At 37.5% G+C, this 15,286-nt stretch overlaps 1 protein-coding gene across 4 annotated transcripts in view; it reads left to right on the top strand.

Moving 5' to 3' along the window:
- Positions 1-15,286, top strand: part of aopep (aminopeptidase O (putative)) — a 156,054-nt gene that overhangs the window by 65,573 nt on the left and 75,195 nt on the right. For 2 of the 4 annotated variants that reach the window (XR_003674874.1, XM_028458674.1), the window contains exons 13-14: positions 5,069-5,131; positions 8,146-8,232. Coding sequence is in view for 3 of the 4 variants with exons in the window: in XM_028458674.1 (XP_028314475.1) it covers positions 5,069-5,131; positions 8,146-8,232 (150 nt within the window). In the remaining variant the exon portion in view is untranslated. Of the gene's footprint in view, positions 1-5,068; positions 5,132-5,426; positions 5,936-8,145; positions 8,233-15,286 lie in introns of those variants that run through there. The other 2 variants (XM_028458676.1, XM_028458675.1) reach the window with 2 other exon arrangements.

The following is a 15,286-nucleotide window of genomic DNA, read 5'->3' as shown; positions in this document are numbered from 1 at the left end:
GATCCTTTATTGAAACTCAAACTCATCTAAGTTTAGCAGCGAAAGAAAGTTATTTGATCTCATACCAGATTTAAACCAGCACCATTTAAAGGTTTTCTAATGAAAATGAATGGCTTTTCATGCTTTATTTATTTATTTCCATTGTGTGGGGTGTTTCTTTCCTTTATTCTTCTGCTGCTGTACAAAACACATTTCCCCAATGTGGGACAAATAAAGATTTTCTATCTTGTCTAATCTTAATTTCCCTCTAGATGTAAAGTTAATGAAAATGAAGTCATACCATCATAGACCAATAGTTGGCTGCATCTTGTTAAATTTATGCAATGAATATACTAATATTCAAATGGACAGAAAAAGTGGTAAAAAGGGGTTAAAATGACAATATTGTCTTAAAAATGGCAGAAATTGTAAAGAGGGGGTTGGGGTATTGTAAAAAAAAAGTAGGGACAATCAATTTAAACTGGAGAATAATAGGCATGACAAATCATGAAAAATAAGCTTGATTTATGGTGAAAAGAGGTTAAAAGTGACAATAATGGGTCGACGTTAGGTAGAAAAGTAGTTAAATTCTCCTAAAAAGCAGCTTTTTCTCCATCTGTTCCTGTGTTTTTTGTCTGGGAACTTTCCCATTGTGGATTATGTGATGATGTAAGTGTAACTACAGCCCCTTCAGAGGCCTTCCAGGGTGGAAAGGTCTGAGTGGTGGGGGCTCCTGTTTTCTCACACCTGATTGGGTAAAGCTGAGTGTTCTTCCAGTGATGTGCCAGTCTACAGCTAAGATCATCAGCCAAATCTATGAAAACCTATTACAAACACCAATGTTAGTGTAACACTTAGATCAGACACACACAAACATATTATTTTACTGAAATAAACCCCCTTTTTTGTCTCCAATCCAGACTTTAATAACGCTCCTAAGGCCGGGAAAGACAGGAAACGTTTGGGTCTAATAATAAACGATGAGATCTACTGATCGTGGAATGAGAAGGCCAGGGCTGATGCCTATTTTAGACCTCAGTTTAGATGAGCAAGCACTCCCTTTGGGATAAGAGATACAGCCTTAGATATACTGCCTAAAATAAAGCTGCCCTTTATTTTACAGGGTTTCTGCTTCCAACTTTAACTACAACTATAAAATAAATATTTTATGTCTTTATAAGGACCAATTAACAAAGAATACAACAAGGTATAGTTTTTATCACACGCTCTTCTAAACAATAATGGGGTTTTTAATTTCAAGTCGAAATCAGAACATGTTAAAAGAAGAACGTTTGTTATAGATCAAATATATTGCCCATTATCTCAATGTTAACCCTAAAGTCTTACTGAGACCTGCTTCTCCCATCCAGCATCACTCAATCTGTAGCTTAATAAAGTTTATTTAGTACAAGAAGTGGGACAAACCCTTTCCAGGAAACCAGTTTAAGAATCAACACATTATTAGTCATCTAAAGCAAACATGAGCAACTGGTGGCCCTTAGTGTAATTTTGTGCAGCCCTAAAAATAGAGCTAAAAATATAAAAAATGACAACAATAACAGCAAAAACGTGCAACAATGACAGGAAAATAGACTAAATGACATCAAATCACACAAAAATATCAAAAAAAGACTCCCAGAACACACATAATGACAACAAAAAACACTAAATAAGTTCTGAAACATACACAAAGACAGAAAATGTTAACAAAAATGCATAGAACAAGAAAAATACACAAAATGAAAGAAGCATGTATCAAACTGGCAGCAAAAATACACAAAATAACTCCCGAAACACAACAAAAAAAAACTCAAAAATATGCTAAATGACAAAACAAATACCTCAAATGACAAAAAAAAAAACCCACACAAAATAGTGACAAAAATAGATTCCCAAACACACACAGAGAAAATGACAACAAAAACACTTAGAACAACAACATAAATGCAAAACAACAACACAAATACCCAAAATAACCACTAAAACATGCAAAATGACAACTGAAAACAGAAAAACATACAAAATAACAACAAAAATTTATGCAAAATAACACAAATATCTAACATGACACCCAAAACGTACAGAACAACAAAAATACACAAATATAGCAGAAATACCCAAAATGACAACCGAAAACAGAAAAATATACAATATAACAACAAAAACATTAACATATACATAGTGTCTTATAAAATACACAAACCCTTTTCTCTTTCCTGTATTAATGCTCAGGTTGGTTGTTTTTTTTAAAATGCTGACACTAATTGCCTCACAGAATCAGAACAAGGGCCTCATGTGGCCCCTGTGTCTGCTACACACTAACCTACCTGTGTAAGTTAATTGCTTTTATTCCCAACCAGCTATGTGTAATATCTGACTGACAGATTTATATTTATACGATCAGCTACTATTGATTAAAAGTTCATTGTTTCCATTGTTGTGGTAGAAAAGCTCATATCTGTGCTTTGGTAGTTGACACTTTTACTGGTTTTTCCTCTTTCTACTTTCTAAACTTTCCATTCAAACACCTCTTCACTCACTCACTAACTCACTCACTCACTCACTATGTGTGTGTAACTCTCCCAGTGAAGGACCCATAGTGGTAATATTGAACACGGTGTGTGGCTATGGTAACGGCGATAGATAAGACCATCAGCTACTTGATGTAGAAAATTGCAGAACAACAGAAATACACAAAATGACTCCCAAAACACACAAAATGACAACAAAAAACAGAAAAGTATACAAAATGACAACTAAAATACACAGAATGACTACCAAACAGTACTAAATGACTACAAAAACAGTAAAATATACAAAATGACAACAAAAAACAGAGAATACCACCAAAAAAGGTTCGAAAACACATGTAAAGACAGAAAAAACAGAGAAATATAACAAAAATTCCCAAAATAACAAAGATACTCAAAATGAAAGAAACATTTAAATGACTCCCAAAAGACACAAATGGACAACAACAAAAAAACTCAGAAAAATATAAAAAAATGACAACAGAAACACACAAAATGACATCAAAAAACACAAAATAGGTTCCATAACACACACAAAGACAGAAAATTACAACAAAAACACATAGAATACCAACAAAAAAGGTTCTAAAACACATGTAAAGATACATAGAATAACAATAATACACAAAATTAAAGAAACATTTATCATTCAAAATGACAACAAAAAATCCCACAATGACTCACAAAACACACAAAAACACATAGAATAACAAAGATACACAAAATAAAAGAATACATTACTAAATGGCAACATAAATTCCCCAAAGTGACTCCTAAAACACACAAAATGACAACAAATAACAGATAAATATACAAAATGAAAACAAAAATTCCCAAAATGACTCCCAAAACACACAAATGGACAACAAAAAAAAACTCAGAAAACACACAAAATGACAACAAAAAACAGAGAAATATAAAAAACGAAAAACAAAAATGGACAAAATGACTCCAAAAACACAAATATAATATATATAAATATATTTGTACAATAATGACAGGAAAATAAATGTAACATCTTAGAAAACACACAAACCCTTTATTCATATCTGTGCTTTGTTGTATCTACTCATTACGATTACACTTTTACTGCTTTTTCACTCTTTACTTTCTAAACTTCCCACTCAAACACCTCTTCACTCACTCACTCACTCACTATGTGTGTGTGTGTGTGTGTGTGTGTGTGTGTGTGTGTGTCTGTGTGTGTGTCTGTGTGTGTGTCTGTGTGTGTGTGTGTGTGTGTGTGTGTGTGTGTGTGTGTGTGTGTGTGTGTGTGTGTAACTCTCCCAGTGAAGGACTTATAGTGGTTGTAATGAACAGTGTGTGGCTATGGTAACGGCCATAGATGAGACGGCGTTTGCAGCGAGTCGTACAGATTGATGCAGAAAATAAGACACGCGCACACACATCATGAAGTGGATGATGTCATCCTATGAAGGTAGATATGTTGCAAAATGGGAGATCTTGTAAAAGAACACATTTCATTTTTCTCGTGTGAATTCGCGCTGCTTGAGTTTTGCAACACACTTTGTGAGACGTGTGTTGCAGAACAGATCAGTACCTGTGGAAATGTTGAGAAAAGTACTTTGTGTGGCTGTCGCGGCAGATTTGAGAAGTTGTAGCCAGAGAGTTATTTGGCACGAGTAATAAAAAAAAACTAAAACATGCGAGTAAATGTTGGATTACAAGTTTGCAGCTGTCATTTTATTTGTCTAAATATCAGTCTACCTCATATCTGTGTAGTATTCCGTTTTGGCCAGGAAACTACCGTATTTTACCCCTCTTTCCAGCCAGGGGGCCCCCGGGGGCCCCATTTTTCAAATGACTACTCCTCCGTTAATACTCTTTGGATAGGTTGTAATTTGACATGGATATTCTATGAGCGGATGCCTCTCAGAGACCTGTTTTCCGGTAATTTCTAAATTCATGGGAATATAGTCGTGTGATATATCGTTTAAAAGGTAATTCAACGTAGATTACGTTGCACAGTTTCATTTGTTTTACCCGGTGGAACCGAGTCATTTCACTGAATTTTCTGGAATGTGCTATTCGACGCAGAGAGGTTCCCCGTCCCCGGCCGTAGTTCATCAGAGCTTGTTTTCTGTGACTTCACATTCAGATGTGTGAATATTTTCTTTGGGTATAAATTTTTAACTCCACAGGTTCACATTTTTTTCCCATTGTTTCACGTGTTTGTGGATGTTTTAAGTTCTCCCATTCTGCAACATACAGTATGTACCTTCATAGATTCTAATCACTTGCTCAGTGGCTCTGCTCACAGCTCACTATAGGTGAGAGTGTACGCTGTGCGTGTACGTAGGCGTGTGCACGTGTGAGGACTTCACTGTCTGTCTGTGAGGGAGTGATTTATTTTTCCCTTTTTCTTTGCTGTCTTCTCCTCCTCCTCATCCTCCTCTCTCTCTCTCTCTCTCTCACGTTCCTCCCACCTCTCCTCTTTTCTCCGTTCTCCCTCCCCTTCCTGCTCTCTCTCACTCTGCCTCTGCACAGCATTCCTGTCGCTCGCCCTCGCCTCATTGCTCTCTCTCTCTGTGTCTCAGTGGCTGTATGAACGGAGCTCCGTGTGGTCGCAGGCGAAGCTGGTGGAGGAGGTCAGAGCAGAGGTAAGCACCCTCTCTCTCTCTCTCTATCTGTGTGTGTGTGTGTGTGTGTGTGTCTCCTGCTGATTCTCATCTTCATGCTGTGGTCAGAAAGCTGAGGGCAGCTCTAGGAATTGGAAATATTGGACATCTTAGACATGTTTTTTTGTTCTGTGATAAATCATCTGTCGTTCATTCTTTGCCGTCATGTTCTATCATGTGCTCGATGCCACGTCTAATCTTTTACTTTTTCCTCGCAGTCCTTTGATGTCTTTTCTTCTTCTTCTTCTTCTTCTTCTCTCATTGCCTCCTGTTTCAGTTTCAGTCTCCTGCACTCTACATCTGTTGCGTGTCATTCTTTGGTGGCTATCACATTTCCCATTGGAGCCTTTTGTTGATCTCACTTGTGTGTCAAAGTCATTTTTTAACGAGATAATAGGATTTTTGCTGACTTGACTTGACATGCTAACTTTTCTTTTTTATTTTTTTTTATCTGACTTCCGTAGTTGTTGAACTACTGTGATTTGGTGGGAAGCGGGACTCTTACCTAAGCAGTTATTCCTCATTAGTGATTGGCTGGTTTGGTACTTGCTGTTTTTGTATTGCTTAGAGCAGTGTTTCTCAAATGGAGGTATGTGTACCCCTAGGGCAGGGGTGTCGAACTACTTTTAGTTCAAGGGGCAAATACGGAGCAGTTTGATCTCAAGTAAGGTCACAGATTTTATGCGGGAAAACGAGTAATTTCAACATCACTGTGCCCTAGTTTACACTTACGTATATGTAAAATATCAAATATGAATAAGAAATTAACAATATCTAAGCAATAAGTGACAGATATCAGTCCCCACAGGATCTGCGCTTTAAATTTCCTAGATTTTGTGACCAATTTCTATTTAATTAAGCAAAATATTATGTCATAATTAAGAATTTTGAGTTTTTTTCTACTGTTTAACATTAAAAATGACTGCAATCAGGAGATATAAGCACTTTGTGCCCCTGCCAATATTGTTGAGTTTCATTTATACAATGATTTATCATGTTTTCTTGGTCTTTTTTTTTTCACTTTTCTCCTGCGGGCCAAATTGGATGCTCCAAAAGGCCGGATTTGGCCCCCGGGCCATGAGTTTGACACATGTGCCCTAGGGATACGCAATGACACTACAGAGGGTACTTAAGAAAAATAACAAATGAAAGAATTGCAAATGTGGGGTTTTATAATATTTATTTTTAGTTAAAAAATAATGATGATGGAAATGATTCCATTCCAATGAGTCAGTCTTGGCCCACACCAGGCGGGAGATGACCAGAAATGATAAAAACTATCGTAACAAATCTATTCAGGAGGCACTAAATACTGTTTCATTTACTTATTTAGAAAATGTGAATCTTCAAAATGTGTGTTATGACTCATTAATTCCATCATTTTGCTCAATAGTTGTTTTTTCATAGTATTCTGAGCAAAATGTTGTCGTCAGACTTGATTTGGAAATAAGAGAAATGGGGTCCTCTCGCTAAAAAAGTTCAAGAACCACTAGCTTAGAACAGCGCTTCTCTATATTTTTTTGGGATCCATGGACTTCGTACATTGGAGAACATTTTTCAAGGACCCCCCGTCATAATCCTCATGTCAATTAAACACAGTTTACTGCTGTTTGTAGCCCTAAGTGCCTTTAGAAATGATCTATTCTTTGATCGTTTCAACTTAATATTTAAGTTTTATTTTTGTAGTAGAAACAAACGTAAAGAGTACCTGTTCTATTCTTGTATATAACATAAAATGTGTTTAATATTCTACCATTAACAAAATATGTGCACATTTGAAAAAAAAAAATGTCACTTCTCAGTGATACAGTAAACATACTGTAAGCTGCAATATTTTATTTATTTAACCTTTATTTAACCAGGAAAGTCTGTTTTATTGGTGCATTGGTCTCTAAACATGAACAATATTATATTATATATCATTTATAAATAATTTCACGGACTCCCAAACTTCAGCTCGAGGACCCCAGATTGAGAACCACAGGATTATTGATTGTACATTGGCTAAGTCACATGAGCGTGTTAATAGGAGTGTATGTGTCAAACTCAAGGTCCAGGGGCTAAATCCGGCCCTTTGGAGCACCCAATTTGGCCCGCAGGAGAAAGTGAAAAATTAATCATTGCGTAAATGAAACTCAACAATATTTTGCAGGGGCAAAAAGTTTTCCCGGTGCTTATATTGCATGATTTCAGTCATTTTTAATGTAAAACTTGGGGGGAAAAAACCCTCAAAATTCTTACAAAATCTTTACATAAAATTATTACATAACATTTTCCTTAACCTCTCACTGCTGAACTTTTTTGTACAAAAACATGTATATCTTTGGCTTATTATTTATTATTTATCACCAAACTTGCTGCAGTTGATGTTCATACATTAGTTCAATTATTTCTGCCTTTGTAGCCTTCCCTACTCAGAATTGGCTTTATATTTGATGTAAATCTCTAGGGGTTTTTTTGGGCGGACTACAGATTTATTGTCACTCAGCATAATTTATTTACAAAATTTTGCATCATATGTAACCACTATTTCAATCTGAACAAAAAATAGCCATGTAGTTCATATAGAAGCATATTTAGTATACTATGTATACATAGAAGTGGAAACAAGGGCACAGTAATGTTGAAATGACTCGTTTTCCAGCAACAAGGAAACATTTATCAAACAACAACAAAATACCCTATATGACTCCCAAAACACACAAAATGAAAACTAATAACTGAACAATTTGCAAAATGACAACAAAAATACCCCAAATGACTCCAAAAACACTCAAAATGACAACATAAAACTGAAAAATATGCAAGATGACAACAAAATTACCCAGGAATTTGCCATGGTTTTGAGATGGTTTTTTCTGATCAGTGTGTTTTGCTGGTTCTCCTTCACCCTGTCTTTCCCCGGCTCACCTGCTCCTCCCGTCTACCTCACTGCCCACTCCTCCTGGTTTTCCCGCCTTCCCCCTGCTCCACCCTCCCCATCCTCCCTCCTGCAGGTTGTAAAATGGATTCTCTTCAGTCAGAATCGTCAGGGGAAAGGCAGAAAGCGGAAGAGAACAGAAGCCAAGGTGAACTACAAAGAGGTAGGAGTCATTTCACTGGATTAAGACCTCTACTTACGTCCTCTCCTCTTCTCTTCTAGTCTTTCTACCCCTGACTCTTCTTTTGCTCTTTCTATTTTTAAAGTCTCTTCGTCCCAGCGTTGGTTTTTCTTTTTTCTTTTCGTTGTCATCTGTGAGCGTTAAAGTGTTTTTGTTTACCCTACAGCACAATTATCCCTGATTGTGTTTACGTGTGGAGTCTAGCGCAGACAGACGACCCTGTACTTGTCGAAGTCTGTGTTTATGCTGCGTCCTACCTTCACAGATTCAGCCTTTTAAGAGCTTGTATACATCACAAAGTATGTGCGTGTGTGGTCATAAGCATAAGGTGTGTGCGTGGGACACTGTCTGGTAAAGTTTGACCCCGTTGCGCCTTAACACCCAGGCAGTGGTTGGTCCTTCAACCTTCCTGTCATTCTTCTCTTCCTTCCTGTACTTCCTATAATTTTCCACTGTTTACAACCAAATAAATAGTTAGGAGACGGAGAAAAAAAAAATGCACAAAAACAAACCCAAAAACGATGGTTTGCCTGTTGGTGTTGTGTTAATTAGAGCTCTCAGGAGACGGCTAATCCCCTCTGCTCACTAATTGACTCATGCACTCGCACACGCCTGCATCATTAATGAGCGCACACTGATCTATAAGCCACGGAGGGGAAGAAGTCATTAGCGAGAGTAGAGCAGCGTTTATGGATCATTGCAATATGTGCAGACATGGTCGACGTTAGGAAGGCCATTCTTCTCTTCTTTTCTTTTGCTACTGTAGGTTTAGCTCCATGAATAAGTTAGATACATGCCTCAGGGTTTCACACACATTTTCTAAATAAATTTTGTTTCCCAGCATTGACTTTATTTACACAGTAATTTTTCATGTCATAAATAATGTGTTCGATAACCAGAATGTGAAAGTTTTCTAGCAATGTTGTGTGAAATATCAAAAACCCACGTCCCGTTTTTGTCTTGATTTCCCCCTTTTCCTGATCAAGGATTATCTCCTGTGTTATAAGATTATCATATAAGATGATCCTGTGGTCTGAGGTGTGTTCAGAGAGAATTTGTCCCAATAATCGGCTCCAAAACAGGTCGTGGCCGACAATCGTAAATATTTTAAGTACTTTGTTGAATATTTACGACCAAAAAGAGGGCTGACGACTCTCGTCTCATGCCCTCCTGATTTGTGACGTGGCACAGAAGCGAGCTGAACACTTAATGCAACTTGGAACTTGGCCTTTCCAAGTTCAAAATTCCGATCTCCAAGTTCAAACGAGTTCAACCGCAGCACATTGCTGATTGCTAGATTTTTCCCCCCCAACTTTACAGAGTAAGAGCTCCGACTTCAGGTGCCGTTCCAAGTCACTTTTTCAAGTAGGAGGTCGGAAACATTAGATCTCGTTTGATCACATGAGATTTCTGTCTTGGAGGAAAGTCGGTGTTGGGACAGAATGTAAGTATTCTATCAATGTTGTGTTGAACATCTAAAAACCAACGTCCCCTTCCTGACCAAGGACAGAAAACACAAGGTTATGTTCTGTACTATAAGATTATCTATCATATTATCCTGTGGTCTGAGATGTGTTCAGATTGAATTTGTCCCGATAACTGGTTCCGACACGGGTCGGGGCCGACAATTGAAAATATTTTGAAGTACTTTGTTCAATATCTACGACTAAACTCCTCGTGTTTGAGGAAAAGATGATGAATCATGACTCATATCCCCATGATTTCTGAATGTAGCCAATCAAGAAGCTTGCTGACTGAGATACACGTAATGCTGCGCCCAAGGAAACTCAGAACTCTGCATTTTTTTGTTGAAAATTTCGATCTCTGAGATCAACCGAGTTCAGCGTCAGCACGTTGAGATATCCAACTTTACCGAGTGGGAGCTACGACTTCTGGTGCCGTTCCAAGTCACTTTTTGGAAACGTTGGTAGATCTCTTGATCACCCTAGATTTCTGTTGGGACAGAACAGTTATGAGTTGTGTTGTGCAGATACCGATACTAGTATCAGGAGGGGCCCCGATACGGCACTTAAAGGCTGGCATCTGTATCGACAAGTACTAAGTATTAACACGTTGATGCCATTTACGGCATCGAACTCTTCGTCAAACGCAGCGCCTTGTGTTTTTCTCTCTCCCAATTCTCACTGCTGCCCTGACCACAGAAACCCGTATGGTTACATGTTTAGTGCATGTCGTGGAATCATGGAGCCGCGTTCATGTTGTTGAAAAACAAACGAACGTCCCGACACATGAGAGAAAATGTCGGCAAGGACCTGATTTTCGTCGAAAAACAGGTCATATCTTTGGCTGATATTGGCCGATACTAAGCAACTGGGTATTGGTATCGCCATCGAGACAAGAAAAAGGGTATCGGAACAACACTAGTTTTGAGTGTGTGTGTGTGTGTGTGTGTGTGTGTGTGTGTGTGTGTGTGTGTTGAGATTATTGGAGCTCACACATGCAATACAATCAAATCTTCAGATTTAGAAAATCCTTGTTTGTGTATTATCGCGCTTTAGGTTTATTTATCGCGTTCAAAGCACAAAAATTCCAGCGCAGCCCCCATTTCCTCCTCCAACTACCTGATGCCTAGCGTCTGGCATATTTACAATGTACACAGACGTTGGCTCTAATGCTGCTGCTTCTAAGGGGCAGCCAAAGGGCCCCCTTCCTGTTGGGGGCTACAGAGTGCTGAAATCAGCCCCATGAAAGAATAGCCAATTACTGTCCACTTGGCCGTACACAATAGTGAGAAAGCAAGAGGGAGGGACAAGGGGACGGATGGATGGAGCGAGGGAGGGAGGGGATATTGGGTGGGGGGGGCGTAGTAGGTCAACGTTTGAAGTTACACCATAAAAGCCATTCTGAAAGGAAACACGGAGTGACCCCCACCCCGCCGCTACACCGCCATCCACTCCCCTGCGGCCCCGGCCCTCTCCTTTCTCCCTTTCCCACATCTCTCCCTCCCTTTGTCTCTGAGAACAGAGCGGGTCCGTGGACCCACCAGGTGTATTCCATATTACTCCTTCATGTACTTCAAACAGTAAACAGACCAATTTCTCCCTCTCTCTCTCTCTCTCTCTCCGCCGTCGTCCATCAGCCTTTTGCGAGGTGATAAATCACTACGGCAGAGCTGACTGGCAGAGATGGAGGGGAAAGGAAATCAAGTGAAGGTGATAAAAACACAGGAGACTGGCAGGTGGACCAGTATTAGGGAGGAAATTGGTGGCGATGAGATGCGGAACAATAAGAGTGAAGTAGAAAACTTATTTTCAACCTGTGATAAGTTACATTTCCCTTAAATAGATTTATAGAAAGTAGAGAGGAATTGATGCAACTAAGCAGAGGTGTAAAGAGTACTGATATATCTATATCATATTCAAGTAGTAGTTTAGGATTTTTCAAACTGTTTCAGAATCAATATATTGAGCTGGATCTCCTCCAAAATCACAGAATTACATCATAGGACTGATAAAACCAAAGAATCTAATTCTTCAAATAGTTTAAGCCACTGTTTTTCAACCTTGGGGTTGGAACCCCATGTAGGGTCGCCTGGAAATAAAATGAATCACCTGAAATGTCTAGTAATTGGTTAAAAAAAAAAAAAAAAACGTAGGTAAAGATTATACACACATCACACACAATAATTATCAAATATAATATATTTTATGAGTAATTTTGTGTATTTTGCTGCCAATTTGTGTGTTTTGGGCGTTTTTTGTTAATTATGTTGGGCTTCATATTCCTTCAAACTTATTGAATTACAATTTTTGGGGATTTGCTTTGGGGGCCGCAAAAATATTGACTGAAAGCCACGTGTCCCTCGGGCCGTCAGTTGCCTACACCATATTTTTACCAGAGATGTAAAATGTACTGATATATGCTACTCATATAGAAGTTACTTGATTGAAATTGAACTCAAGTACAAGTAAGTCACAGATAAAATACTCAAGTACAAGTAAAAAGTAGCTCAATTAAATAACTAGTTCCTTCCACTCATACATGTTTATTCTTGCCACTGTTCCCCTACATCACAGGTGTAAAACTCATGGCCCAGGGGCCAAAACCAGCCCTTTGCAGCATCTAATTCGGCCCTCAGGAGAAAGTAAAAATGACAGAGAAAACATGAATCATTGTGTAAATGAAACTCATTTTCCCCGTGATTATATCGCACGCTTGCAGTCATTTTTAATGTTAAACAGTCAAAGTCAAAGTTCTTACAAAATCCTTAAATTATGACATAATATTTCCCTTAATTTAATAGAAATTGATCATAAATTCTAGGAAATTTAAAGTGAAGATTCTGCTGGGACTGATATCTGTCACTTATTGCTTGGATATTGTCAGTTTCTTACACAATAATGTTGAAATTACTCATTTTCTCACATAAAATCCGTCGCTCACTTGAGATCAAACTGCTCCGTATTTGGCCCCTGAACTAAAATGAATTTGAGGAAGTTAAGATTCCAAAACCAAGTCTTTCAGAATAAATCAAAAGGAACAGTCGGACGATTTTAAGGAAAAGGACAGACCACAAAATCGGCAAGAGAGAGAAAACAGTGGACATAAATTGGACTGAGTCTGTGTTGTGTTTAATGCTAATGACATCAGGGATAATTAGGACAAAAACAGCCACGCACGCCTCAACTGACCAATCAGTGCACGGCAAGCGCAGGAGCCAGACCCCCCCCCCCCCCCCCACAGAGCGGCCCAAGATCTGGTTTGTACCGCGCACGTGTGCGTCCACTGTCCGTGCACACGCCTGTGGAGGAATATTATATTAGTCACGTCCGTGCGGTAATGGGCCTCATTTCGCTCTTGTTTTCATCCGCGGATGCCGTAATGAGGGGTTCCATGTGCCCCTTCTGATCAGCACAGGAAACCCCGTGGGCTAAAAACGATTATGAACAGCTAATAATCCCTGAAAAGTTTATAGTGGCATTATGTATCGTCTACATTTTTATGTTTCAAAGTAAAAGGCTGAGACGTGATGCATTGGCGAGAGTTTTTTCAAGTGATTCCAACATTATTCCTAAATACACACGATCCTGATAGTTAATAAAGGTTTTATTCTTATTATTGGATGCATTCTGTTTAATGTGATTTAGTGGATTGACGATGTTTTCTCTTGATAAACATATCCGGGAAATGGTGTAATCTTGAATTCTTTGAATTCCTGCAGAGATGATTACACAAGAATGTTGTGATTTATCATATCAAACACACAAGCTTTTATCAAACTTGTTTCTAAAGAAAACTATAGTTGAGGTTATTATTATTTAGTTTGCAAAGTAGTTTTTTTTATTTACTGAATTATACAAAGGCTGTTTTTGAAATGTATTTTTTTTTATGTTAATAAAGTAATTTAAGATAGACAATTTTTCACATTTAGCTCAATTTTTAACCTAGCAAACACTTTTTATATAGTAAATATAATATATATATATACTATTTTTTACTAAAATGTTGACAGAAAACCAATAAAACAATAACATAACATACCTTTAAAGCAAACAACTTGTGGTATTAACAATTTTTGCAAAAAAAGAAAATCATTTTTGACCTGACAAATAAATAAATAGAATTAAATAAATACATTTCAATATATTATAATTTATAACCCTTATGAAAAAAAGTATCTCAAGATAATTTAATGATAATCAGTGGCCAATCACAGCGAATGTATGAAAATGTATAAAATTAAACAATGGCTTTTTTTAAAATAACCTTTTGACACTATTTACTAGAGCTACCGTCTCATTCTATGCATCATTTAATGTAGGTACAGTATAACATTTGATTGAGATTATCTGATTTCATTGCATGCAGTATTATAATTTAGTTCCCTGTTTTACACAAAAGTTACGCTGAGTCAGTGTTCATCTCAGAGTCATGCTGTTATCTCATTTGCACCTCGCTGCAGATCAGCACCTTTGCAGTCAATGCTACGAGTTACTGTGAAAGTACAGAACTACTAGCCTCATGTTCAGAATTATGGAGAATAAAAGCTTTAAATCTACACTCTAGGGCTGGGAACCGTTTGCTTTTGTCACTAGTTTGATTTTTTTCACGATACTTGGGTGTCCGTTCGATATTTAATGCAATTCTTCAAATACTGCGATCAATCATAACAATTATAGTGATTTTTATTTCCCTATTTTCCTTTTTTGGAAAATATATGCAGATATGGTTAAAAAAAATGAAATAAAAACATCTGTGGAGGAATATCAATTTTTAATATCGCCACTGAAAAATAAATAAATTACGATATATCATGAATCAATGTTTTTTTTCCCAAAAAAAAAATCAAGATTCTAGTAGATTTAAGAACAGGAAAAAAATTAAAGACAGTTTAAAATATTCAAAAACATTACATAATTTCATTACACCAAAAAATACATGATATATACATTTAGATTGGTAAAAATATGATTTTAAAACATTTTTAATTATGTTTTAAGTTGACATGTCTTCCAGGTCCCCAGGCAATTTGTTCCATAAGTGAAAAGCTCTAAAAAAAAAAAACATACATTTGTAAATAGTTGGTATTAGGTTAACACAAGATGGCCAAAGTTCACAACTAAACATAGATTTCAGTCATCTGAACGGCCAGAACCACCATTTTGTTGGGTCACGGTTAGGATTTGCCACAACACGCACTATGCTAATAGTAGCTCTACGGAAGTGACCAGTAACATCACTAGGCTGTTTTATTTTAGACTAAAGCCCCGGATATTGTTTAATTAGCCCCAAATATAATTTTTTGGAAGAAAAAAACTCTACTTTCCAACGGTCTTTGAACGCCCCTCGTTTACCGCATGATAACAGAGCCACAAAACCTCCGTATTCTCCGTCATATGTGATGCCACCAACATTATGGTAACCATATGTCCATATTTACTTAGGGATGTTTTATGAATTCATTCATTTGTCTGGGTTTCCCAGGGACCCTGAACGCATCTTGGAGGAACACGTTAGTTTAAAACACCGTAACTCTGCTAATATTTGCTCTATCTGAGACGCTCTTTCTAAAGAG

This window comes from Gouania willdenowi, chromosome 9, assembly GCF_900634775.1.
Source record: "Gouania willdenowi chromosome 9, fGouWil2.1, whole genome shotgun sequence".
Taxonomy (NCBI): Eukaryota; Metazoa; Chordata; class Actinopteri; order Blenniiformes; family Gobiesocidae; genus Gouania; species Gouania willdenowi.
Note: the sequence above shows the minus strand (reverse complement) of the source record. Positions and strands in the feature narration are given on the sequence as shown.